General features: G+C 40.0%; 1 protein-coding gene across 50 annotated transcripts in view; it reads left to right on the top strand.

The window, feature by feature from the left end:
* Nucleotides 1-27461, top strand: part of shot (dystonin-like protein short stop) — a 99479-nt gene that overhangs the window by 34192 nt on the left and 37826 nt on the right. For 32 of the 50 annotated variants that reach the window (XR_016270404.1, XM_018009407.2, XM_089470877.1 and 29 more), the window contains 9 exons: nt 19732-20011; nt 20084-20997; nt 21064-21432; nt 21790-21813; nt 21933-22851; nt 23163-23793; nt 24090-24225; nt 25343-25426; nt 26512-26733. Coding sequence is in view for 49 of the 50 variants with exons in the window: in XM_018009407.2 (XP_017864896.1) it covers nt 19732-20011; nt 20084-20997; nt 21064-21432; nt 21790-21813; nt 21933-22851; nt 23163-23793; nt 24090-24225; nt 25343-25426; nt 26512-26733 (3579 nt within the window). In the remaining variant the exon portion in view is untranslated. Of the gene's footprint in view, nt 1-12604; nt 15001-18647; nt 19460-19731; nt 20012-20083; nt 20998-21063; nt 21433-21789; nt 21814-21932; nt 22852-23162; nt 23794-24089; nt 24226-25342; nt 25427-26511; nt 26734-27461 lie in introns of those variants that run through there. The other 18 variants (XM_018009426.2, XM_018009424.2, XM_018009425.2 and 15 more) reach the window with 8 other exon arrangements.

Raw genomic sequence — 27461 nt, 5'->3', positions numbered from 1 at the left:
GTCGTTACAATCCTAAAAGCAATCATACTCTGTTTTTGATCCAACTACTCGCTGCATTTTAGCAAGCATTGAACTGGTTTCTCAGTGAGTTTTGACTGGTTGTGTGTGTGTGTGTGAGTGCGTAAATGGAGCAAGTGTTGGATAACTGTGGGCAGGTCCACGATATGTTGCCCAACATGGCGACAGTATCAAAGTCAGCGCCAGTGGCGCCCACACGCAACAATTGGGCGAAGGTGACCCTCAAACTGGCCGCCCAATTCGTGAGATCGTTAACAAATGTTCACACAACGAACGAATTCGTTTTCATTTGGGCGTATTTGCTGTATATCTTGTAGATTTGTACATATGTACACGTATGTACACGTATGTACACGTATGTTATAGTTTCGTCATCGATTCATTGATCAACAACTGCAGCTCGGCCCACACAAACAAACACACTCATACATACACACACACATATATATATTGGTTATTTCAGCTTCGATTTTCGGTTAAATATTGTGCTTGATCTACTCCTACCCAGCAGCTGCTATTTTTACAGCAGAGCTCTCCGGCTGTTGTTGACTTATTTTGGCGAACGCGGCGCTGCCTTTTAAGGTAGCCAGTTTACCTTCTCTTCATCAGCATCGTCTCAGCGTCTACTGAGCGGTTGACTGACACACATAACCAAGTCCAAGTGGCTGCTACAGTTCGTCAACTGTTGTTGTTATTGTCCACAAGGCCGCCACAAATCAGCCACTTGCCCAGGCCACCTACACAGCCAAAAACATAAAATAACACGAAAATTAACAACGCACTCGATCGAAGCTCTGGAAAAGGTTGTAGTGCCCGTTGCGACACCTTTGCGCATAATGAAGCTGTTCACCAAATAACAAGCATTTTATCTCTGAAATATGATTGCAGCCTTAAAGCATCGAGCTTGAGTCGAGCTGTAAATGTATAAATTAAACTATTTTCAAATCAATCAATGTTCTCTTAGATAGCATTTGTCAGACCCTCGAGCAGTAGCTACGGATTAATGTGAGCCCATTATTATTAGAAAATTATACGATATCTTTGAATATTTGTTAGATTACATCATAAGTGTTTTATAAACTGTTTTATTGGCAGTTAATTTTTTGTTTTCGATTAATTTCGAATAGATAATCAGTACTGACATAAATTCGAGGTTGAAAAAAAAAATGGAGTAAATTGTCGAAGTTTGAAATTTGTTGTTTTGTTTTTTATATTATTACAATAAAAAAAATGTGTTGATAACTAAATATTTTAATTTATAATGGTTTCCCATTCGATTAAGAAATCAGAAATATTACCAATTTTATATACAGATATACATATGAATGAGTTTAAATGAGTGTTAAAAATATTTAATATTTAATAGTGCTATAAATACATTCATACAATGTTATTCGGTTTCTTATATTTTCCAAAGACTGAATTCAAAAGGTTTTTCCGAAGATTCATAGCGCAAAGCTCAAATTACTTTTTAAGGCAATTGCAATTCTTTTCAAGCCAAATATTTCTGTTGAAGTTGAGATAAGCAGAAAGGTGTTTAGCATGCCACTTGCACTTGCATGTATAACATGAAAAACATTTCTCAGAGCTGTCCACAAGTAAATTCCTTGATGGGTTTCTCATTAGTTATATCAACTCTTAGCTTTCGACTTGAGTTCGGCCTGGCTTGGGGCACGCCTCTGGGGCTCGCTTAGTCATCGGGCATGTTGCACATTTCCGCACTGCGTCTCGAGTCTCCGTGTCTCGAGTCACAATGTGTGTCAACAACAGCAACAGCAACAACAACAACAGCAACCAAACTAGATGCAACTTAAAACTCGGGTATTTCGTAATTTGTGACGGCGCATGCCGCATCGAGCTGCGTTCGATGCTCGGCGGCTCGGATTGATCGATGGGGCGCATAAATGCTCAATGATGCTGCCAGTCAGCCGCGGTGGCAGCCAGCAGCAGCAGCAGCAGCAGCAGCAACAGCCACAACGACAACAACAACAACGGCCATGAGGCAACAACAGCAACTGTTGCTGCTGATTCAATTGAGGCAAAACGAATTGTAAATCACTTGACAATGTGAAACTCAATCGCGCGTCATTTACTGTTTATGTTATTTATTATTTCTTGCTGTCTCGCATTTAACGTGTGCGCCCCTCTCGCGTCTCGTCTTGGCCTGGCAATTGTCGTTGGCCAAGGATTTATGTATATTGCGGCCTGCAGTTGCGGGTGTCTCTCGCTCTCTGTATATCTGTGTATCTGCGTATCTTTGTATCTGTTGCTGTTTGTTTGTGAGTCGCTGATGTCATTTAGTCATTCGCAATGCAAATTTGTGAGCGCGACTTAAAAGGATATTTCTGCTTATTATACACAAATGAATGGTATATATGTGTTGGAGTGATGGCGTCGCCGATAAGTAAAAGACCGGCTTGTAGTTTCCTCGTCTTTATTTGTAGATTAGAGCTGTGTCGCTCGTATAGTATTGTGAATAAGATGTACATATGTCTCGTCAGTACCAGGAGTGGCAAGTGACAAGTACTCGCGAGACGAAGTAGCGGGCGCTAAGTACCGCGAACCAGTAGGAGAACTGGGTGATGTTATTAACAGAATGCTGTTAACAACATAACAGTGTGCGGTGCGGGAGGAGCAATTCTTGTTAATGGGATCTGGCATTAACATACTCCCCCCCCCTTGCAAGGATTGCAAATTAAGACGTCGTGTCCAAGCTGGAGACCTCTTGCTGTGCGGATCAAGGTCGTCAGCGGAGCTGTGACCGCCTGTTTAGGAGTCGAGGCGGAGAGACGTGCTGATCCCTGGAGATGCAGGAGCGTGTGGTGATTCTGGCCACACGTTTTGCAACGTCCCTTGCTTCGGCAGGATTGCCCGGAGTGCTCGTGAGCCAAGCAGTTCGTACAGTACTTATGTGTAAGTACCGCACGCATCCGCTTCTCCCCTGAAAGGCCCAGAAAACGCTGGCAATCCCGGAGACCGTGGGCTCCTGGGCACACGCGGCACTGGAAGGAATTGGTACCGCGTGGCTTGCTGCTTTCTGATGACGGCGTCTTTATCTGGAAGATCGAATGAGTTGGAGGTAGAATTACTTGCTCGTTAGGACACAACATGGAGGTTAGTTTGACAGCACAAGGAGGACGAGGATCGGGTTGGAATGATGGGCCTGAATGAAGAATATCATTCAGTGCTGGACGAAGAGCCTTGAAACCGACCCTCACTTTCGGAGTGGTGCTGTTTGGAGCTCGGAATGGAAGAGCTTCGTCAGATGATACGGTTGGCGGAGACTCAAGTTTCGCCTCTTCCGAAACGGAAACCTGAGTTGTGAAGGAGGAGACCGTTCCTGGTATCATCTGTGAATGTGGGCCTGTCAGTACCCAACCGAAAACAGTCTCCAGACCTATAAGAGGCCCACAAATATTAGGGTGATAACCTCCCTGAATGATAGTCGGAAGGATATCCGCGCCTATCAGGACATCAATTTCCGCACTCTTGTAGAACTCGGGGTCAGCTAGCTGAATTTTCGGAAGTTTGTTTAACAAGAGTTGCGGAACTGGGGACGAAGGGATGTTACCAGCCAGATTTGGAACAACGAGAGCAGAAGCCTTGATTCGCATTCTCGGTTTCAACGGAGAGCCAATATCAAAGTTGCATACCTTGTGTGCCTCAGCTGTCACTGCTTGGTTCAGGCCGGAGACCTGAGTATGCACGGACTTGAATGGCAACTTGATTTTTCGGAACAGTCGCTCAGAAATGAAAGTCGCTTCGGACCCTGAGTCGACTAAAGCACGGGCGGGATAAGTTGCGCCGAAATGGCATATATTAATCACCGCCGTGCCGAGGAGGACACCTCGTGTGTTGGCAGCCAGATACGTTTGGACGTTGGACATAACTGGAGTACGAGTCGGAGCTATAGCTGTTGTGGAGGCAGCAGCGGTCCGAAGAGTATTGTCCCTATGGAGTAGGGTGTTATGTCGACCATTGCACGTGAAACAGTTGTGAGTACTGGTACACTCTCGTAACTGGTGACCTTTAGCGAAACAGTTTAGACAAAGCTTCTTCGATTTTATGTAAGTTTCTCGTTCATGAATGGATAGTTGGAGAAACTGATGGCAGAATCGGATTGGATGATTCTCTCTTGAACACAGATCGCACCTTGTGCCGATTGTGTCCACTTGCGTTCTGAACGAGTTCAGTCGTTCGGGAAGGGCAGGGTTCGCAGATCTCGGAATTGAGTTCGGAACTTTTGGAACAGAACGGTCACCTTCCATAGCTTCAAGAGCACGAGCGCGCTCGCTAAGGAAGTGACTGACGTCCTGCCAGGCTGGGATTTCTGTTTTTCGTTTCAATGAATGCTCCCAGAGAGATCGAGTTTGTTCCGGCAAATTTGAAGTGCACAGGAACACAAGAATGCAATCCCAACTTTCAGTGGATATCTGAGCATGCTCGATTGCCGTGACACATCTGTGCATAGTGCTATGCAACTCTCTGAGAGCCGAGCCTGACTCCTTGGTGATCTTGGAAAGGTTGAGAAGAGTTTTAAGCTGGCTGTTGACTAACAGCCGCTTATTCTCAAACCGATCACACAAAGAGACCCAAGCCGATGCAAAGCCGTCGTTTGTGAGAGGATACTCTGCGACTAGTGCGTTTGCATCGCCTGCTGTTTTTGAATTAAGGTGGAACAGCTTTTCCACCGGAGTTAAACACGGATTGTTTATGTAGATCGCAGTAAAAAGATCGCGGAATGTTGGCCAGCGCAAGTAATCGCCGTGGAACACTTCCATGTCAACGGGTGGAAGGCGACAGCCTTCAGACGTGGCGAAAGGAGCGGACATAGGAGCGGGCGGTGTACTCGATGCGGAAAGTGCGTCGATCTGTACACCCAGATGGGTCGTACACCGCTCGTAGACAGTGTAGCAGTTGTCGAATTTGGCCTCCGTGGCTTCAACTTCGCCACTGCTCGCCCCTTGGCTCAATGCTCTGGCACAGACCTTATATTGCTGCTCAGCATCATCCCACAATGCCTTGACCCGATCTCGACGGATCTCGAAGGCCCGGAGCTGAGCCGCCTGGGTGGCATTAGAGTCTCCGGGACTGTCAATGCGCGACTCAAACTTGATGAGCCTATCCGCAGCCGAGATGAAGTCAGACAACGACATTTTAGACGGACTGGCGGGCTTTATACTGGATCGGGTGACGACCGGACTACGCTTGAAAGTGCTGCTTGTCTGCGGTTTCCCGGACGGAATGGGTGATGCAGAGGCACTGCGCTTGATCAGACGCGAAGCTGGTACACTAAGTTGCGCTCGACCCGAACGATCAGACATGGATGCTAACTAGAAGTTAGCTGCTGGAAATTTCTGATATGGAGACAGAAATTCACTCAAAGAGCAAAGTAATTCAGTTGACAAGAGCAAGAAAGTTGTAAACTGAACGTAGAGCAAATTAGAAAAGAATTATTGCCTTTTAAGCAAGTAAAGCGAAAACAAAGAAGAAGAAGAGGCAAAAAAGTTTAATTTATTTAATTAGGATAAATTAAATAACCAAATTCTTAATTTGAAAGTCGACTTTGTAATTAATTATTGTAATTAGGATAAATTTAATAATTAAGAGGGTGGCTTTATATTTTGCTTTACAATGGCTCTTTGAAATACGATAAATACTGATCGTGACACAACTATCGTCAGAAATTGTGGCGGCCGGTGATAGTTATTGAAAATTCTATCGATACTAGTGACGATCTCAGCTGCTTGGACACAAAACAAAACAACCAATTTAACAATTTAAGTTTATTATTCTGTAAATGTGTCGTGTATATGTATGTGGAAGTTGCAATTGTGAATTTACATATATGTTAATTGTGTTGCTGGGCTGTTTGTACGCGAGTGAAATATAAAGTTACAAGATGCTCATATGTGCATACATGGATGTATGTATGTATGTATGAGCGTATTTGCGTACAAACAGAAGAAAGCGGACACACAATTAGCAAATAGATAACCAAAACAAGTAGAAATAATTATGCTTGGAGGATTAATTATTAAATTGCAAAATAAAACTATTAAAAATAACAAAGGATATTGTGTTTTATTTAATAGTTAAGCGAGAAGCATGTACATATATATGTATGTATACATATATACATATGTCTCTCTGCAGCCGGCGACTAGTTATATACTATATGAGTATGTGCGGATGTGTGAAAAGGCAGAATATGTAAATAAATTTATTAAACGATCAACAAAGGATATTGTTCTTTTCGTGTTAATAAATATTAATCGGATTTAAACACAGCTTAATACATATCTATATATATAAGAAGGTAAACATATAGGCATGTAGTCGAAATATTGCTAGATTAGTACATATATATGTATATACAAGGGAAGGCGGATGAGAGGTGCCAGTGTATTTATGCATATATATATGTATGTACTACTCTAGACAAGAATGGGGTACTTATCTCGACGGCCGATGGAATGCTGGTGTGAAGGTGGATGAAGCTCCGGCTCGAAGGACCAAATGTTGGAGTGATGGCGTCGCCGATAAGTAAAAGACCGGCTTGTAGTTTCCTCGTCTTTATTTGTAGATTAGAGCTGTGTCGCTCGTATAGTATTGTGAATAAGATGTACATATGTCTCGTCAGTACCAGGAGTGGCAAGTGACAAGTACTCGCGAGACGAAGTAGCGGGCGCTAAGTACCGCGAACCAGTAGGAGAACTGGGTGATGTTATTAACAGAATGCTGTTAACAACATAACAGTGTGCGGTGCGGGAGGAGCAATTCTTGTTAATGGGATCTGGCATTAACAATATGTATGTATGTACCCTATGTTGCCCCAAAAATGGTTAGCCCAAAATGAAAATGAAAAAAAGGAAGGGTATAATCAAGTTGTTCCAGTTTATCTAAGGGGCTGGCAGTTGACTTTTTTATGGGCATATATTTTTTCATAGCTCCATTGAGAGATTCTATAACAGAGGTATTTTTGGATGTTTGTGAACGCAATTTTTATATTACTTCTGTTAAATTGCTATTGAGTATTTTCCATATAATTCTGTAATTGTGCACCGAAATATCTGAACCGATGTGAGTTAACTAAATAATAAATTTTTCAATTAATTTTATCTAAAATATATTTACTTTTGTGCAAGTATTTTCTGCCGCTCGAAAGTCTTTGAACTATATATTTTCAAACTATTTATCGGCACTATCTCCGTATTTTCAGATGTATCCATCTGTTGTCTATTGTTCATATATTCTTTGGTTTATACATCGTTCTATCTACCCAACTATGATATCATATACGAATTCCGTTAATTAAAAGTATCTAAATAATATATCACTCCTCGCTATAATAACAAAATTAGAAACACTTTAGCTTTGATCTGAATTGAGTTTTATTATGCCATTTTGCATTCGAAATTGCATTTAACTCAGACAAACTGTGTTTGGGGCGTTGACTTGAACGAAATCTCGTTTGGAGATCGCGTTTCGGTTGAATTTCAATTATGACATAATGCTTATTTATACGGCAATTGCAAAGATATTCGCATTGTTATTTATTTTTGCGAGTCTGTCTTTCTGTTTGTTTGTCTATCTGCCCGTTTGCATTAAATTCAATTAAATGGCGCATTTTATAGGTCAATGTGCAAAATACGAAATGTTTAATTCAAAGCGAAGCCGATGCCAATAAATTGCAGGCAATTTGCCAAGCAAACCCGGCGGCAGTTTGTAACGCTGCTTTGGCTATAATTAAGTTATAAATTGTGCCTTATAGATAATCGCTGTGATCTACGAAACACCCACAAAAGCTCAGATTTTCCCTCGAATGAGGAGTGCCACGGGGTGTTTAAAGTATATATATCTATATAATGTATTTATGTGAGCAGTCAAGTTCTGACAGGCCTTCGCCTTGACTTTAAAACATTTGCTGACTTCCGTCAGCTGGAGATACTTAGTTGCTGCTAAGCTGTGCGCGTTCTCAATTGTTTAATTTGAGCACAAAAAGACAGAAAAACAGACATAAGTTTATGACTTAAGCGGCAGGCTAAACTGGTTGAGCATGCGCCACGAAAAGTTGCCCTGTAAACAGAATTTGTCAAAAATTTGAATAATACCTTTTAAATAATTTATGTATACTTGATAAGATTGTTAAGAAATTCGCCAAATAGCCGTATATATATACATATGTATATTTTGTTCAGGTTTTTAAGATTCATTATTTATTCATTTAAAGATTATTCATTTTAATTGAACTGCATTTGATATATGTTCTTCCACATTGCTAAATTTGTGAATTTCTGCTGTATTTAATTTTAAGAACAATATATTAGATGTTTCAGATCAGCCAATATATGCCATAATATAAAGTATATATTTGGTGATGCTGATGAGAATGATTTGATATGATGATAGAATGATCTAGCTTGTCCTTGACGCAACTCAGCTTGATATACCCGATAGGCTTCTCGTTTACAGAGCATTAAAGAGTGCCGCTGGCTAACTAGCTGCACGGCTTAAAAGAAGTCTGTGAAATCTATGTCGAATTACGCCTGACAAACGTTTTCATTATAAGCTTTGCGTCTAATTTTCCAAGCAATTTTTGCACATAATTCAACGCTCGTTTTGTCTTTTTTGACTGTGCTTGGGCACAGCTCAGGTGTTTCATTTGTGCTGTATCCGACAGATACAGATGCGCCTGCTGTATTTGGGCAGATTACCATAAAAGTACAAACAGAAAAAATAAAGAAACAAGCACTTGATGTTTAGTTGGGGTGCCCATGCGTTAAGTTAGCAAACACTCAGTTTTCAATTTCAGATTTGTTCTCTAAAGAAAGTATCTCGAGCTGCTGCTCCGGCTCACATCATCAGCTTTTGGTATTTTGATTTATTATGAGACCTGGGCCACAACAGAGTCAATGACAGTCGACGCTCAGCGCTGCTTCAGGTGGAACAAAATACAAAAGCGTATTATATCTGAAAGCCAATAACAGAAGGCTTATGGCATGAAATGAAATAAAATGTGTTATTTGTTTATGCCTTGGTCATGACATCAGCCATATAACAATACTGCTGACCCACCGCGTTAGAAGTGTCACGTACTAAGAAACAAAAACGAAAGACTTCAACGCAAGCAACGAACTTGCTAGCTGAACCAGAACAGACATGGAAAAATAAAGAAAAACAAAACAAACAAAATGCACTTATATGTCTCAATTTATGATAGCGATGACTGAATTTCGTTTATGATGCGTGGGCAGCTGATCAAAACCGAATTGAACATCAAAACCTATATCGAAATATATGTATAGATCGATGTGTATGTAGCCAGTCACAATATTTTTAAATGTTTGCCATTTCGTTTCATTAATAAATTGCTTAGCAGCTTTTGCACAAATATGGCCCGAGTGCCTGCAAACAGGTTGAACATGCGCTCAATCACTCAATACATTCTCAATGTATGTATATATCTATAAATATATATATATATAGCATTGGCCAGTTTAGACAGCGAGGCGCAACCACGCAAAAAATTCCGCATTTTCATATGCAAATGTTTAAGCTAGCCATATAAGCAAAGATCAGTTCAGTTCAGTTCAATTTGAGGGGTATCTTACACGCGGCTCGAACGTGTTTCAATTCACAACCGTTGATAATTAATATGAATGAACAACAATTACAATAACAACAGCAACAATCATTTCAATAGCTCAAGTACGTATCTGTGTGCTTCACATTAGCTACATTCTGAGTGCCCAGTCAGATATCTGGTTATATAGTTATAGAGTGATATGTAATTTATAATTTTATTGATGACGAGCCCACACGCTTTGCCGCTTGCCGCTTGCCGCTTGCCGCTTGACAGTAAAAGCTGCTAGGAATGTTACATATTTGGCTTGTCAAATGACGTGCCCACACTAAAGCTCACATAATGCGACTGAATAGCTAAATTACGTGATATAATAGCTAAATACAAATTACTGCTTCTATTTGTTATAGTTATTCACATCAATTTTTGATATTTACCCTCAAGACTATAAGCAAGGGAGCAGTTACTTGGAGCACTTACATGAACTTAACAGCTGAACAGCAACTGTTAAGTCACTGTCAAGATGCCACCAAAATTTTATTCTAATATGATTGTAAGAAAAGTTTTAAATCATTTTTTTTATTAATCTTTTATGTCAAGACGTGATAAGGGTTCTAAGGCTATAAATAAACTGTAATTTAATAGCAAGTGAAACTAATCAAAAATAAAAAGTATTTTATTAAAGTGTTTGTCCGCTTGAATTTCTAACTAGTGGTTTCTTCAACCAGTACTTTCGTATTTACTTTCATACTCTGATCAGTATAATGTCTGTTCTAGGAAAATATGTAAAAAATGTTAGCAATTATTTTCTGCTAAATCATCTTGAGCTATTTTTTTAAACCCGAGCTAAAAAGATTTAAATAATTGCTTTAAATATTGCTCTAGCTTGACCTTCTTTAAGCCAACCTATATTAAGTCGAAGATATCTAGTATGTGATTAAGATCATTAAACATTCGTAGCTGAACTCAAACTAAGCTTATTTTAGCTCATATGAGTTAACTGCCGAAACCGTAGGGAAATTATAAGGTTCAGTAATTGCTGTGGGCATATGCTTCGTTCATTTTAATAGACTCTTTCTGAGTCTTACAGTTGACATATTCCCTTGTTATTTAGCAAGACAAATTGTTCATGCCAGTGGGCTTCCCTATTATATTTCCTTGTTTACAGGCCATATAAACGATAATCACGACAGATTTGTTTTACGTATCGATAACAGATTAGAGAAGTATTTACAATTTTGATCGTGCGGGTTCTAATTGCAATCGCAGCGAGCTACCGTTTGGGTTTCCAGCACTTCCCACATTTATGAGCTATTTGAGATTGCGATGCTATTTAGCCACCACAAATAGCACGTTCTAGGTGCGAAACGTTGCTCAAATTACCAGAAAATACATAGATAATGCACAACTGTTTACTCTCTTGCATCACATCGGTATTAATAAACTAGTCAGAGACTTCTCCCTCAGCCGTATCCCTTCTTCTTTTGTTGTTGTTTTACTTTTGACTAATTAGATTTTCAATTTTATTGGTAGCAGCAGCAAAAGTTGCAGTAGCTAGAAACCTAGCAGTAGTTAGAAAATAGCCAACAACAATGTGCCATCGTAGCGCTTCTCCATTTCGCTGTTTACATACAATGCACGAGTACGTATGTATATATTTATTAGCTGTATATATGTTTTGTCTATATACGTAGCAGGTAATACAAAACAGCTGTAGTTACTGGCTTTTTAGCCATGTAGGGCAACACGGGCTGGTCGCTCATGCAAAATGCTAATTAGCCTCCTATATATGTGACTCCCTAACTGTCAGTCTGTCTGTTTTAGCACAGACCCGGCTGTCCCCTCTTTCTGTCTATATGCGTGTGAGTGTGTGTGTGTGTGGGGAGGTTAGCCTCTCTACCTACCATATAAATCAATCGTTACATGGCATTTCCCGTCTCTCGCATGCGAGTGTTACATTTATAGAGATTTCAACACCCACTCGCATCAATTACACTTTTTAGACAATCACCTATAAGGGATATTGCGGTGACAGTTTGTGTGACCATTTTTGATTAGAATATGATTCGAACGCGTTTTTATTGCTGCTCGAAATGCTTGCTCTTAGCACACCTTAGCGCACACTTCTAGATCGACTGCAAAGCAAATTCATTTATATATTTAGGTACTTGGGCGCACGTTTACTCGTTAAAAAGATTTATGAACACTTTAAATGAAGTTTTTAATTTGTTTACATTTTTATTTTCAATATATATGCATATTTATATGTATTAATTTGAAAATATAATTAAGCTGTTTAGAAATCATTTTAGATCATTTTCGCCCACATTCTTAACAGTATTTCAAAATGTTTAAAAGTAATAACCTACTTGAAATTAATTTATATGCGAGGAGTAAATGTTTTACTTTTTTGTGCATGTTCATCAGCCAATTTTATATCATAAAAGTGATTATTCAGTATACAGACACTGATACAGACACTGTTATAAATTATTGAACTAATAAGTAGTACTAAATCATCACCTAATAGGCTAAGCCAATAAATATCCAAAAATATATACGAATATGCACAAATACGAATATTTTTTATTGATCTCAAGTGCAATTTAGTGGGCTTTTACTTGAAAACAAATTAAAAAGTGGATTGATGTCATTCGAGTTGAAACCATCCGGGTATTTATAGTTATAGTTTTAAGATTAGCTTATTGTACAAGACAGATTGCAAATAAAAAAGGAAAAGGCCATGCAGTCAAGCAGCATTTAGTACTTCAGTTAAAAAGTCTGCAATAATATTTGTTAGAGATTAAAAATCCATAGATTAAAAAACCATATATATAAATATATATGTCTTCATTTATCTGTGCAGAAAATATATTTCCTATATTTTATATTTTTAGTAGAGCTTGCTAAGGTAATAACTATTTATGATAATATTCCTGTTTTTCGTTTTACTTTTCTTTATCTGTAGTTCAACTTTCGGCCATGTTGCTTTGTCCCATTTTGTACATTTTTTATTACCCATTAATAATGGCCAAATTCGCAAAATTTCCCTGTTTTTTCCCACTGTGGTCTTTTCGCTAGACTTTAAAAGAGTTCCCAGCATTTGGGTTTGTTTCTGGCTTGTGTAACCTGTAAAAAGTGATGGTCGTCTTGGTGGTCTGTCCATGTTTTATTTTCGGGTCACTCCATGGGCTTTGGCTGACCAGTTGGAGCAGTGCCGCGCAGCTTGCCCAGCTGTGTAATGACTGAGTCGTGATATGTTATGAGCATCAAATTCAAATTACTTTTGCCTAATTTAGTTTTGTGCGAATCGGCAAAGGCAAAGAAAATGTCGTGGGGTCAGCCAACTACAACAACAGCCGCACTGGAAGCAATAGAAGCCGATGTTTGGTCTCTTCTAATTAGTGAACAGATGATTCTCCGATTACAACTGACTTGACCCACTGTGCAACTGCGCAGAGCGTCAAGTCTTAATCACAAAACTTGTTGTTCTTTCTGGTTTCGCCCGAAGACTTGGGATTGTTTTGTGTGTGTGTGTATGTTATGTTTGGCATTCTTATTGTTATTATGAGCATTCTATGGCTTTGGCTTTTGTCTCGATTTCTATTTTGGGCCAAGAAGTACTAGCAGAGCGACTACCTGATGGCTTTGATGTCTCGATGACGCAGCCTGAAATGTTTTGACTCACAAAGGTGAATAGAAGTCCAAGTCAAACATTGTAGCAACATGGTAAATTTTGGCTACCACAAACCAAATGACAACAGTAACAGCAACAAGTTAAGGCGCCGCAAATGCTTATGTAATTCCTTTGTTTCTTTTACCCTGCACAGCTAAAAGACACATAAACTTTATGATAATCAATGGAAGTGCAAGCCGATTAATCGACTTTTATATTCTTCCTTAACTATCTGTCTAAAGTGGTAGACTAGCTAAATGCTTATCTATTCCTTTGTATTCGCCGCTTCCACTTGATAGTTTTAGTCATTAAAAACTAATAGACCAATTTATGTCATTTGGATGGTTTCTCCATGAACTTTTTAGATACATATATGGGGATTTTGTTTATTTGTATGCTATAAGATTTCATTTTCTCTAAACTGTATTCTAAGTTCCCTGATCAGATAATAAATTATCGAAGTATATAAGCTATAATATATAATATAAAAATACTCTAATGTCCTGTCGTGTGTCTATAGGTAATACCCGTACTAAAGCACAAAGAATACCCAGAATGAAGGAGCCCAAGCAAGATAGGCTTATCATCTTCAAATCGACCTAGCCAAGTTTTTGATTAAAGAAGTTTATTTTAAAGCTGTTTGCTTTAAGATCATTCTTAAAATTTCCATATCCTACATAGGAGATATTTGTAGTGGACCTTTATTATGACGTTTGTCACTAACTAAGAATTAACTATTACTAAAGCTACTATGGCTGAGAATATTACCTCTCTTCAATAGGTATCTTTTGTGCGAGCATTTTGAAGCTTTACTTTACTCTTTGCTATTGTAACCTTCATTTTGCATATTTTTTGTTGTTCTGCGTTGGCAGTTGTTGTTGTTGTTGTAGTTGCTGTTCTTGTGGCGCTGCGTTGACGTAGGCGTTGGTTGCTATGACCGCCAACCACACACACACACTCTTTTAAACACATGCACACACAGGTGTAGCTGTTGTTGTTGTAATATACATACGTCATGTGGTAGGAGCGCTGAGCTCGAAGTCAGCAATCCATAACGGGGTTGTCTGCTGGCAGCGACGTCGACGCCGACGTTGGCGTCAACGGTCGCACACACACACGCACAGCTGTCAGCACGATCGCAATTTCAGGTCCAATTCCGAATTAAACTATTTTTGTTCAAGCTTTGCCTTTGGAACGCCAACGCCGGTTTGCGTTTTTCTTGTGCCAATTCCATTTCGTCTCAAATGCGTATTTTGTTGCTGCTTTTTCTATTCTCGCCACAACAGACGCTAGCAGCGCTGCCAGCAGCGACGGCGTCAACCGTAAACACCTGGCATGAGCAACACTTTAAGCGTTTTAACTTGGTCCGATCGCGTTTAGTCGTTGTTGAGCCGCCGCACACATTCGTTGTTAGTGCCCCCCGTCGCATGTATCTTTAACGTACATATATATAGAGAGAGATATAAATACAATTGTACATTGTAATACCATCTATAAGTCGTAAAATGCCTATGTCCAGCTAAACGTAGAACGATAGCAATCTAAACTAATATTGTCATGTGCCTTGCCGCAATTTTTTCTATGATTTAATATGTATATTAATTGTAAACATTCGCGTGCTCCAGATTAAAAGAAAGAAAATATATTAAAAAAAGATAAATAAAAAAAAATTGAATTTGAAAAGAAAAGTTTAAATAAAAAAAAAAAAAAAAAAAAACAAGTAAGAAAGCTCTAGTCGAGACTGCTCGACTACGAGATCCCCTGAACCCTTGGAGCAATAGATATTTCAATAATTTTTCGCGTCTTTCAGCTTACACAAGAAACACGCACACACACACACACAGGCACGTACGCACACACAGGCGTACATACACACACACGCATACAGACACACACACACGCATACATACACAAACGCATACACACACACATACACATACACACACACATACACAAACACATACACACACATACACAAACACATACACACACAAGCACCCACGCATAAACACGCATGGGCTGCACTGTGCGCTTACTATGAGAACTTAATTGTTTAATAACTTTTTTTATGGACGTACGATCTTCATGAAACTTTCAGATTATGATTATAACATGAATATACATGTAATTGCCAAAGCACAAGTCTCTAGTATTTGAAATACGCTATTTACAAAAGTGAGGGTGAGGGGGTGAATTTAGAGGTGGGGGGTAAATTTTAGCAAAAACCGAAATTGTATAAATTGCATGTAAGCATACATTAAAAATTTGGAGACTCTAGCAATAAAGGTGTAGAAGATATAATTTTATAACTGGTTTTCGATAAGGTTTTTTATCGATAAAAAAAGATCGGGATGAGTTATCGAATTTTAATGATAAACTTGATATGCGCGCTGTAATTACGGACATTTTAAAAAAAATTTGAAGTCTCTAGCTCTTATATCTTCGGAAATCGACGCGTTCATACATACGGACAGACGGACAGACGGACAGACGGACAGACGGACAGACGGACAGACAGACGGACAGGGCCAAATCAACTCAGCTCGTCACCCTGATCAAGAATATATATACTTTGTGGGGTCTGCCACGCCTCCTTCTCCCTGTTACATACATTTCAACAAAACCATTATACCCTGATTTCCCATTGAAAATGGGTTCAGGGTATAAAAAAAAAACTACGTGAGGATAAAATAATATGCAATAATTAAAAAAATATAAAGAAATTTAAATAAAACATAAAAAAGTAAAACCATAAAAATAATTTAATTTAACAATGACAGACATCTATCGAAGAAAATTGACGACACACATATCTTTTCAAACATATTGAAAAGTAATAAACATGTTTGAGATATGCTTTAAGATTAACTAAATAGATAGTCATGATGTTAAATAAAATTGAAATGTATATGCCTTTAAATATATGTGTATACTTTTAATTTGATTTAGCAGTATGTATCTGCCAAGTAAATTAAAATATATATAAATAAAATCATAAACAAGTGCAAGACAAAGCCAATATAATAATGCTTAAAATACACACATAAATAAAACAAATAACATAAAAAAAAACAAACAACACCCACAACAATATGCAAACAAAACAAAAAACAAGACAAGACAAGTTAAAACTCTTTTTGCATGATGTCAGAGAACGCGCCGAGCTTCAATTTCAATTTCCATATGGGATTTATATCTGGCAAGCGGCTCGTAAAAGCCCCCTCGAGCTGACCGCGTCTCAATCTTTGTGTCTGTCTCGATTTATTAATGCGCCTGCTGCAGTATCGTTATTTTTGATTTATTAAATGCCGCCTATATCAATTGATTTCAATCTGAATGCAATTGAGTTCAATTTTGTTTCAATTAAGTGTGCTTCATAAGACGAATTCATTTTTTCAAGTGTTTGTCTGTTGTGTGTGTGTGTGTGAGTGTAATAAAGTGTTGCTGCAATAGCAGTAAAAATAATGACGTGCCCAGACATATGGCATCTCCCTCTTCTGTTCCGCTTCAGCTCATTTTAGCAAAAATAAATGTTTAAAATATTTTGTGCTTTTTGTTTGGGCTGTTTATTTTATGATTTGCCCGATTTGAATTTATGTGCTGTCATTGCAAAGCCAATGCAAATATTGTCTAAAGTCGTCAACTTCAAACAGTAGCCAGCAGCCAAAATAGGCAAGAGCTACTTGGTTATATAGAGAACAACAGCTGCTGCTGCGACTGCGGCTCCATTCAAAATGTCAAGCCATTAACGCCTCTTAGTGTCGCCTCCGCAGACACTTAAAGCCAAAAACAAAACAAAAATCACTTCATTCAACTGCAGCATTTTTATTTTATTTTGCTTTTAATAATGTTGCAATTAGCATTTTTTGTTGATCTGTGTGAGTGTGAATGTGTGTGTGTACGTGTGTCTGTATGGGAGGAGGAGCTGTCGACCGCCATGTCACGCATTTGCGCAGGCGTCGCCTTTCAATGGTAGATAACGGGTGGGTGCTCATTTTGGCCAAACAACTTATTGCTGTTATTGTTGTCGTTGTCGTTGTTGTTCTTGCTTGATCTTGAGCTATAATGATTAGATTCGGGGTTTCATAGTAGTTCCAAATTCATATCATATCTGATGGCCTTGCTTATCATCGCTTTTAAGCAAAGCGACTGTCAAGCTAATTGAAATAATAACAAACAAATCGAATGCATAAACTCAGTTATTATTTAAAAGTCTATATCAATATTTATTTTTTTAAGCAATCGAAATATCTCGTCTCTAAATTTGATAGACATTTGATACATATCTTATCCAAACCGTTATACACATTATGTGAATAGCTTCAAATACAGTTCTCTATGGAATTTGTGGAACAGCTTGTTAGCCATCGAGAGAGTGAATTCATCCGTGTTCCATCCCAATACGTTCCTTTGCAAAATCATTCCCTTTCTAGCTTCACAATTAGCTGTATTGTTGTTGTCGTGATTTGTGCCCCGCGGCTTCGCTCGTTCCGTGCACATGAACTTTTAGTTATGGTTGTTGTTACTCTTTTTTTCGTGCGCATAAATATATGAAGAGAAATATTTATAATAAATAAATTACATTTGGCATAACGACTAGCAGATGCACTAAGCACCTTAGTTTAATGTACATGATTACAAACCTAGTATTGGGATGTATATTTTTTAATTTAACTGATTTGTGAAAACAGAAAGTTAGGAAAATATTGCTGCTTTTTATCCCGAACTACAAAATCAAGAGATAAATTATATATCTTGAGATCTGATGATATATTTTCTGGTCTTTGAACAACACTTTCTCTTATGTCTCTTATGTCTCTTATATGCATGAATTGGACAGGTTTAGGATAAATTTATTATATATATATTATGCATATGAATAGGTGCACAGATATTTTGTAAACCAATGCATCGTGTTTTTATTCCATTTGCTCGTTACACATTCTATCTATAGCACTATATACTTTACCTAAAGGCATAGTAATAAAATTCCCAAAGACAGTTAGACAATTGGACGGGCAATCTCTAGTTGGTTGGCTGGCTAATTATGTGTATGTACAAGACATAAATAATTCGCTCATCAGCGGTAGCAACAACAATAACAAGTTGAGCACCGCTGTGGGGCGAAGCCCTCGACTCTGTGGGTGCCTTTTGGCTGGGTATTTCGCACTGACTCAGAACAAGACATCCGGTGCCAATGCCGGTGCCGGTGGCGGGGCTGGTTTTGGCCGGCTTTTGACTTAATTAAACGCAAATTGCGGTGCCGGCAACTCAATTGTCTGTAAGCACGAGAAATGCGGTGGGGCGGTTGGTGTAGGAAGTTTAAACGAATTATAATCATTTGTTTGAAATCACGCACAAAAATAGAATTACGAATCAAGAGCTGAGAGAGTAAGAGACACAAGAGAAAACGAAACGAAAATCAAAACGAAAGAAAGTCAAGTGAGGAAAAGAAAACAAAACGATATAATAATAAATCAACGATATCTCGATAACGACAACGATAACGATAACAGGCTGGAGGCGAAATCGAAATCATGCACTCCAGCTCCAGCTCACAGTCGACTCTGAAGCGCACTCAGCAGCTGGTGCGGCAAACGAATGGTGGTCCACCCCACGTAAGCAGCGGCAGCGAAGTGGTGCACACCAGCCGTGGACCAGCCATAACGACCAATATCGATGACTCCAATCTGCGCTATCGCCACGAAACGAAACGGGAGCGCACTGTCGAGGCAGTCATCACCGACTATCCGGGTGTGGCGCCGTTTGGGACTGTGCCACACGAGCGCTCGAACATTGAGCGCATCGTCACGTTCCAGGATGCAGTGGATGGCGGTAGAAGCAGCATGAGGCGTATATCGGATAGCAGTCGCGCCCTGGTACCCTCGAGTGGTGCTCCCACCGGCAGCTATCAGCAGGTGACGCGCAACAAGCGCATCTCCACGGAGGTGCTTGGCTCCAGCGTAGAGAGTACCAAAACATCGCAACGCGCTCCGAATGGACATCGACGTGTGACCACGCACATAGTGCGTAAGGTGACCACGCTGAGTCGCGCCGAGGAGAATCAACAACCGGCGGAGGACTTGCTGCCGCCTGCTAAGATGATACGTAGCTCCGAGTTGGAGTATCGACGCGCGATCCCGCCGGCCATTGAGTCGAGTAGCATGCAGCGCAGAGAGGTAAAACAAGGGCTAGGATGATATTCGAAGGGGAGGGAAATACTCACAATACAAAATTATTATAATGTGAGAATGAAGAGTTGATGACTCAATAATATATCTATCTATTTATACGCAAAGAAACCATTTAGGTTTTCTTTCCAGGTATTTGTGATAAATCACTTTAGGAACATTTGCTCCATTTACATTCGACACATAAGAAGCATAATCATGAATCAATTTCAATTTGAACTTGGATCATCAATATCTAATTTAATTTAAATTTAATTCAGATTTCCGATATTGTTGTTGGCAAAGAGGACAACGTATCCGCACGTGAGGCCCTACTGCGCTGGGCGCGACGCTCGACGGCTCGGTATCCGGGCGTTCGTGTCAATGATTTTACATCGTCGTGGCGCGATGGATTGGCCTTCTCGGCGTTGGTGCATCGCAACCGACCGGACTTGCTTGACTGGCGAAAGGCAAGGAACGATCGGCCGCGCGAACGCCTCGAGACGGCATTCCATATTGTGGAGAAAGAATACGGTGTTACGCGTCTATTGGACCCAGAGGGTGAGTGACGATTATTATTAATTAATTAGAAATAAATTGTAATACTAAAATCTGCTTAATTTGTATTCTTAGATGTGGACACCAATGAGCCGGATGAGAAATCCCTGATAACGTACATTTCATCTCTGTACGATGTATTCCCGGAGCCGCCATCCATTCACCCCCTGTTCGACATGGAGTCACAACGTCGGGTGCACGAGTATCGTGATTTGGCACAACAGTTCATCTATTGGTGTCGGGAGAAGACCGCCTATTTGCAGGAGCGTTCGTTCCCGCCCACGCTGATTGAGATGAAGCGTCTGCTGAGCGATCTGCAGCGCTTCCGTAGCGAGGAGGTGACCGCACGAAAACGCGACAAATCCAAGCTCATTCAGATCTATAAGGAGCTAGAGCGTTACTTCGAAACAGTGGGTGAAGTGGATGTGGAGGCAGATCTGCGTCCGGATGCCATTGAAAAGGCCTGGTATCGTATGACCACAGCCTTGCAGGATCGTGAAGTTATTCTACAGCAGGAAATCGAGCGCTTGGAGCGCTTACAGCGTCTCGCCGATAAAGTGCAACGCGAAATCAAGCATGTAGATCACAAGCTGACCGAGCTAGAGACGCGCATCTCAGAGGAGAGCAGGCGCATAGAGCGTTTGCATCCCGTAGATGCCAAGAGTATTGTTGAGGCCCTCGAAACAGACATCAGGCATCTGGAGGAGCCCTTACAGGATATGAACCAGGACTGCCACGTGCTCAACGAGGGTCGCTATCCCCATGTCAGCGAGCTGCACAAGAAGGTCAACAAATTGCATCAGCGCTGGGCTCAACTCCGCACCAATTTCCATACGAACTTGGTACAGAAGCTGTCCGGCTTAAAGTTTCCCGTCCACGAGACGACCGTGACGCGTCAAACGCGCATGGTGGTCGAATCACGACAGATCGATACGAATCCACATTTCCGCGATCTGCAGGAGCACATTGAGTGGTGCCAGAATAAATTGGTGAGTCAGAACCATTACAAATATTAAAAGTTTATAGCTAACCCCTAATTTCTGTTGTGATTCTAGAAACAATTGCTTGCCGCTGACTATGGCAGTGATCTGCCATCTGTCAAGGAGGAACTGGATCGTCAACAGCACGAACACAAAATCATTGATCAGTTCCATAGCAAAATATTGAACGATGAGCGCCAGCAGACGAAGTTCTCGGGCGATGAATTGAACCTCTACCAGCAGCGACTCAATCAGCTGCAGAAGGTCTATGCAGAGCTGCTAAGCACCTCCACGAAGCGTCTATCCGATTTGGATTCACTTCAGCACTTCCTTGGACAGGCCTCAGCTGAACTTCAATGGCTCAACGAGAAGGAGCAGGTCGAGATCACACGCGACTGGGCGGACAAACAACTCGATTTGCCTTCTGTGCACAGATACTATGAGGTAAGTAGTATAGCTATATGATCAATGTGAGATCAATATTTATCTATGTGAAGCAGACACGAGCATGCCTGAGGGAGTGTTCCATGCATGAGTTGTCCGCATACTTTTATAATTACTTTGATGTACTTTTTTCCATTTGGGCAAATATTCTAGTCCGACTCTTTATCATTATTATGGTACTCTTCTTGAAGTGGAAACTTTATCATTTATTTAATGGAAATATTTTTATTAGTCTTCTTTTACCATCGTATTACTCACCCCTTTTTATCTATCTACTATTCCTTAAATCTTCGGCAAGCCGTTGATAGTCGTTGTTGATGTTGTTTATATGTGTATTGTGCTTTATCTAATTCCAAGCGTGCATTTGGTAATGGCGACGAGGTAAGATCGGTTTTAAATAGCCTCGAAATGAAAGAAAAAATTGAAGGCAACCAACCAAGTGCACTCCCTTTATTCTATTTATATGCTTTACTAATATTGCCGTCCTTAAATCTTCACAGAACTTAATGTCCGAACTGGAGAAGCGTGAGATGCACTTTGCCACAATCTTGGATCGTGGCGAGGCGCTGCTCAATCAGCAGCATCCGGCATCCAAGTGCATCGAGGCCCATTTGACGGCTCTACAACAGCAGTGGGCGTGGCTGCTACAGCTTACACTCTGCTTGGAGGTGCATCTGAAGCATGCAACGGAATACCATCAGTACTTTGCCGAGATCAAGGATGCCGAACAATGGCTCAGTAAGCGCGATGAGATACTCAACAGTAAATACTCGCAGTCCGATTTCGGCTTGGATCAGGGTGAAGCTCTGTTGCGCGGCATGCAGGATCTGCGTGAGGAGCTGAATGCGTTCGGCGAGACCGTTGCCACGCTTCAGCGTCGTGCTCAGACGATTGTGCCGCTCAACAAGCGCAGGCAGCCGGTGAATAGGCAGGGTCCGGTCCAAGCGATCTGCGCCTACAAACAACAGGGTCAACTGCAGATTGAGAAGGGCGAGACGGTCACATTGCTGGATAACTCGGGCCGTGTCAAGTGGCGAGTGCGTACGGCTAAGGGACAGGAGGGTTCCATACCCGGAGCCTGTTTGTTGTTGCCGCCACCCGATCAGGAGGCCATCGATGCTGCCGAACGTTTAAAGCGTCTCTTCGACCGCTCCGTTGCGCTGTGGCAGAAGAAACATTTGCGCTTGCGCCAGAACATGATCTTTGCCACGATTCGTGTGGTCAAGGGCTGGGACTTCGATCAGTTCCTGGCCATGGGTCCCGAGCAGCGAACGGCCATACGGCGTGCGTTGAACGATGATGCTGATAAGCTGCTCAGCGAGGGCGATCCCAATGATCCACAGCTGCGACGCTTGCGCCGCGAAATGGACGAGGTCAATCGTTTGTTCGATGAGTTTGAGAAGCGCGCCCGAGCCGAAGGTGAGTTGGTGGGCGTTTTACAAGTGGGAAAAGGGCGTGGGCGTCGGTCGACAAGTCGCCTTTCAATTGACGGCGTTTGGCCAGCTGTCAACTTTTGACTCTGGCGTCCAATTAAGCGCTTAATTGAATTGAATTTAATGTGCGCTTGATTTGCACCGAAGCTTCGACCAGGAAGCGCACAACTTAGTCTCAAGTCACAAATCAAACGTAACACAACATGAAGAAACTTTTCGCTAGTGCCAAGCAGCGCGGTAATCTTCACAAAAAACACTCAATCTAATCCTTGTTTTAATTCCGTCATTCATTTGCAGAGGAGAGCAAACAGGCGAGTCGCATCTTCACGGAGGAATGCATTGCCATCAAGAGCAAATTGGAGGATATGGCTCGTGAGCTAGATCAGATTATTTTGGCTCCACTGCCACGTGATTTGGATTCGCTGGAACATGTGCTTGCCATACATGGCGACTATGAGCGCCGTCTGCATCTGCTTGAACCGGAGCTAAAGCACTTGCAGGAGACCTTCCGCACGATAGCTTTGAAGACGCCTGTGCTAAAGAAATCGCTGGATAACCTGAATGAGCTGTGGAAGGAGCTGAACACACAGAGCAACCTGCACAAGGATCGCTTGAAGCTGCTGGAAGCTTCGCTGGCTGGACTCGAGGACAACGAACATGTCATATCCGAGCTAGAGAATGAGCTGGCCAAGCACCAGGACTTGCCCTCCACAGCAGAAGGACTGCAGCATGTGTTCAAGCAATTGACCCACATGCAGGACATAATCACGCAACAGCAGCCGCAAATGGATAAGATGAACGATGCAGCTGATCAACTGGGACGCATGGGCGTGCCCACCAAGGTGTTGGGCGATCTGAAGCGTCTGCACTCGAACGTGGAGCGTTTGAACACGCGCTGGAGTGCGGTTTGCAATCAATTGGGCGAGAGGTGAGAGTTTGAATTGTATAGAATAACTTCAATGGAATGGGTTATACGAAATGCTTGCTATAATTAACATTTCCTGAAACTATTCAGTTGTCCGAAGAACTGAATAGATGATCAAGCGAATCGTTGTCGATCAAAGTCATGTCTCAATCATCCAATGCTGAATATGAATATGAATAAAGACAAGCCAAATCACCTGTCGGCTGGTGGAACCTGTGTGCTATGCTTCATTAAAGTCCCCATATATGCTTCCATATACATTATTCACCTATTCACCTCTTCACACCTGGCTTTTTCAGAATGCGCTCATGCGAGACGGCGATTGGACTTATGAAGAATCTCCAATCGAGCGTGCAAGTCGAGGAGTCATGGGTGGACGGCACCACCGAACGTCTGTCGGCCATGCCCACAGCAACTTCAGCTTACGAATTAGACGTGAGTAGCGCTCGTTTAATATATACTTATATCATTTTTACATATTAATCGTTAATCAGTTCTGATCAGTTAGTTTATAGTGAATATATGAACTTTTCTCTATATATATTTAGCATATACCCAATATTGTATAGTTATACCTCTCAGCTATTTAGTGAGATCATTCAATTCCCCTTTAGGGCTATATCTTTTCAAGCAACACAAAGTATATATAAATTTATTGATAATATTTTTATGATGTATATATATTTAATAGTCAATTTGAATTGAAAAGGGTAGTTACCTATTTTTTGCTTAATCAGTGCTACGTCCCCAAACTCCTCTGCCCAAAAAGTAGTTTTGCCTAATAAACATTTAAATATATTCCAATTTATTTATGGGTCAAAACATTGGTGTTGGACATATTTTCAATGTCTGTGTGTTTTATATGTAGTAGAGAATCAAATGTATATTTCAATTTGTAAAATGTACCTTCAAACAACATACCCTGTAAATTCTTGCTGTAACTTGTCCCCCAGACTCTCAATATTTCGTAGTTTTTGTCTAATCAAAAAACAAATAAAAACCGTAGCAAGCTGCTCTGTTGTCAGGCAGCCAAATACACACACACACATACCTCCACACAGCTATGTATTATATGTATATATACACTTCATACATTCACACCAATTGTATGATGTCCCTACACACCCCAAACTCTCGAATACACCCATTCGTATATCCCAATTCGTGTGTACACAGTACATTTCTGAATATATTATTATTGTTATAAGTAAATGTTATATATCTGTAGTTTTGTACCATCTACATATACATATGTCATTACGATTTCATCTACACATCATATCATTATTGTAGTCTTATTCGTATTTGTAGTTGAAAACTAATTGTATATGTATTTTTGTCTAATTTCTTGTATTTTCACCCAATATCAAAAACCAAAATCAATATTACATTCTATAAAAAACAAAACACAAACACAATGAAACAACAAAAACTCAATCAATCAATTTTTACAAAAAATACCAAAATGAAAAAAAAAAAAAAAAAAATCCACAAATTGCTACCAAACCTCCCTCGCAAATGTATATATATATAAATATATATGTATATATAGAAACTGCTCGGAGCTGCTATCGAACGAAAACCAAAAATCGAAAATGTCAACGTGGCTGGAGGACGTCTAATTCGCGAAGCTAAGGTAAAAATTTTGAATGACTGTCGTTTGTATGGCTGAAAACTCGATATATTATATATATTATATTAAGCATACGGCATTTGATATAGATTTGCTCTGAAAAACTTTTCTACTGAAAGGATGTTATAATGTCAGTTTCTATTTGAGCTTTACCTAAGTTTTATAAACTATATAGTCTTAGGTTTTTGGTACTCTAACGATTTAGTAATTTTTCAGTAGAAATCTAATTATTTTTTATATAAATCCAAAAAGTTAACTTACAATTGACTTCAGATCTCATATAGACCAAATAAAACAGAATACATACATATGTACATATATTAGAATTTAATATTTAAATTTTTTTTACTTCCATGCCCTTCCATATAAACATTTTTTGGAGACTATATAATATCATATAAATAAATAAAGAGCAATCTATAGCGCCTGCCCCGTGCTAGATATCTACTCCGTTTACCTTTACCCTTTTCTTCTGTGTGATTGTGCGTGTGATTGTGAACAATTTTCGAAATTTGTATATCAACTATGTGATTCAATATTCTATACGTTGAGTTACCTATTTCCTTCGCCTACCCTCAACAATTTTCGTCTATTGTATTTGCTATATCTTTACTCTATACGAAACTTTCAATATTTAATGCTTTTTAAAAAACATATGAGAAATTTCGGTGCTTCGTTTGTGAAGCGCGCGATTGCGAGTAGTTTAAAACTACGGGTACAAGGTGCGTCAATAACACTTGGGTTAAACAACAAACACAACAACAACAACAACAACAATAATATTGACAAACACAACAACAACAACCAACTATAAACAAACAGCAAACCAAACTCACACAACAAACAATTAAAAAGCAATTGTAATCAACGTAATTTCGTATTGATTAATCAATGAAATAAAAAGCACTAAATATATGACTAGAACAACAATATTTACCCCCACACAAACCCCTCTTAAACTATTGTTTAACACGAGCAAAATACTAACATTTAACCGAAAAATTAACCCAAAATGCTGCGGACAACAACAAAATCAACGTCATCAACGCGATCAACATTTGTGACGTCACCGGTTGTTACGGACTCAGATTTACGATAGTAAATGTCTGCGTTTCGTGGATTGGTTGCTCGAGGCTCGCCCCTCGTTCTCGCCGCCGCGTCGCGATCTGCGCCCGGCTGACAGTGATCCAGGTGCCACACAGTATTACAGCCAGCGTTTGGATAATCTAAATACGAAATACGACAGATTGCTGGAACAGTTGTCCCAGAGGCTAAAAACTGCAATCGAGGTGAACGGCAGCGATGGTCTGGTGAGTATCTACATGATCACTGAGAGAAAAAGAAACAGAGAGACTGAGAGAGAGAGAGAAAGAGAGAGATAGTGAGCGTGAGCTGCACAACTCCTGATGCCAAGTGTTAAATTTAGATACAAACGTCAATTGTCGTACAATGACTGAAAAAGTATCTATAATTATAGGTAACGAAATTTTAATGACGTAACCTTAGCAAAGTATCCAAGCACTTGCTCGGTAGCAAAATATTTGTTTAATTACAACAAGAGGTGCTTAAGTGTCAGTATCTATGGCTTAAGTGGCGTACAAGTTATCGAACTCTCAAGGTATATTCATTGTGAACATAAGTGATATTTTCTATCACATTATACAAATTATCTACATAACAGGGGCGAATATTAAGCTTCTTCGGCTCAAGAGCTGTATGTAATTATTTTATGTATGATTTACAGATGATATAGGTACATTGTTAATATGAGATCTATCAATAGTCTTTTGCATCTATCGTCTCAAAATTAAATGTATTCTTAGTCTATTGCTAATATATTAAACGATGAAATAGTTTCCAGATACATATTGTAATTATTTTCCAGATAAACTGATTGTCTCATAGATAGACTTCTAAAAATCATAAAGTAATTTCAGTTTTAACTATTATTAAAAGAAACAAAAACAACTGTACAGTTTAATTGTAACTGCTAGCTGATATCATATTTATCTACAGCATCTTAGCCTCAAGTACAACA

The sequence above is a fragment of the Drosophila arizonae genome, chromosome 5 (assembly GCF_054131065.1).
Source record: "Drosophila arizonae isolate 15081-1271.41 chromosome 5, UAZ_ARI_1.0, whole genome shotgun sequence".
Classification (NCBI taxonomy): domain Eukaryota; kingdom Metazoa; phylum Arthropoda; class Insecta; order Diptera; family Drosophilidae; genus Drosophila; species Drosophila arizonae.
This window is presented reverse-complemented; position numbering and strand designations above follow the sequence as displayed.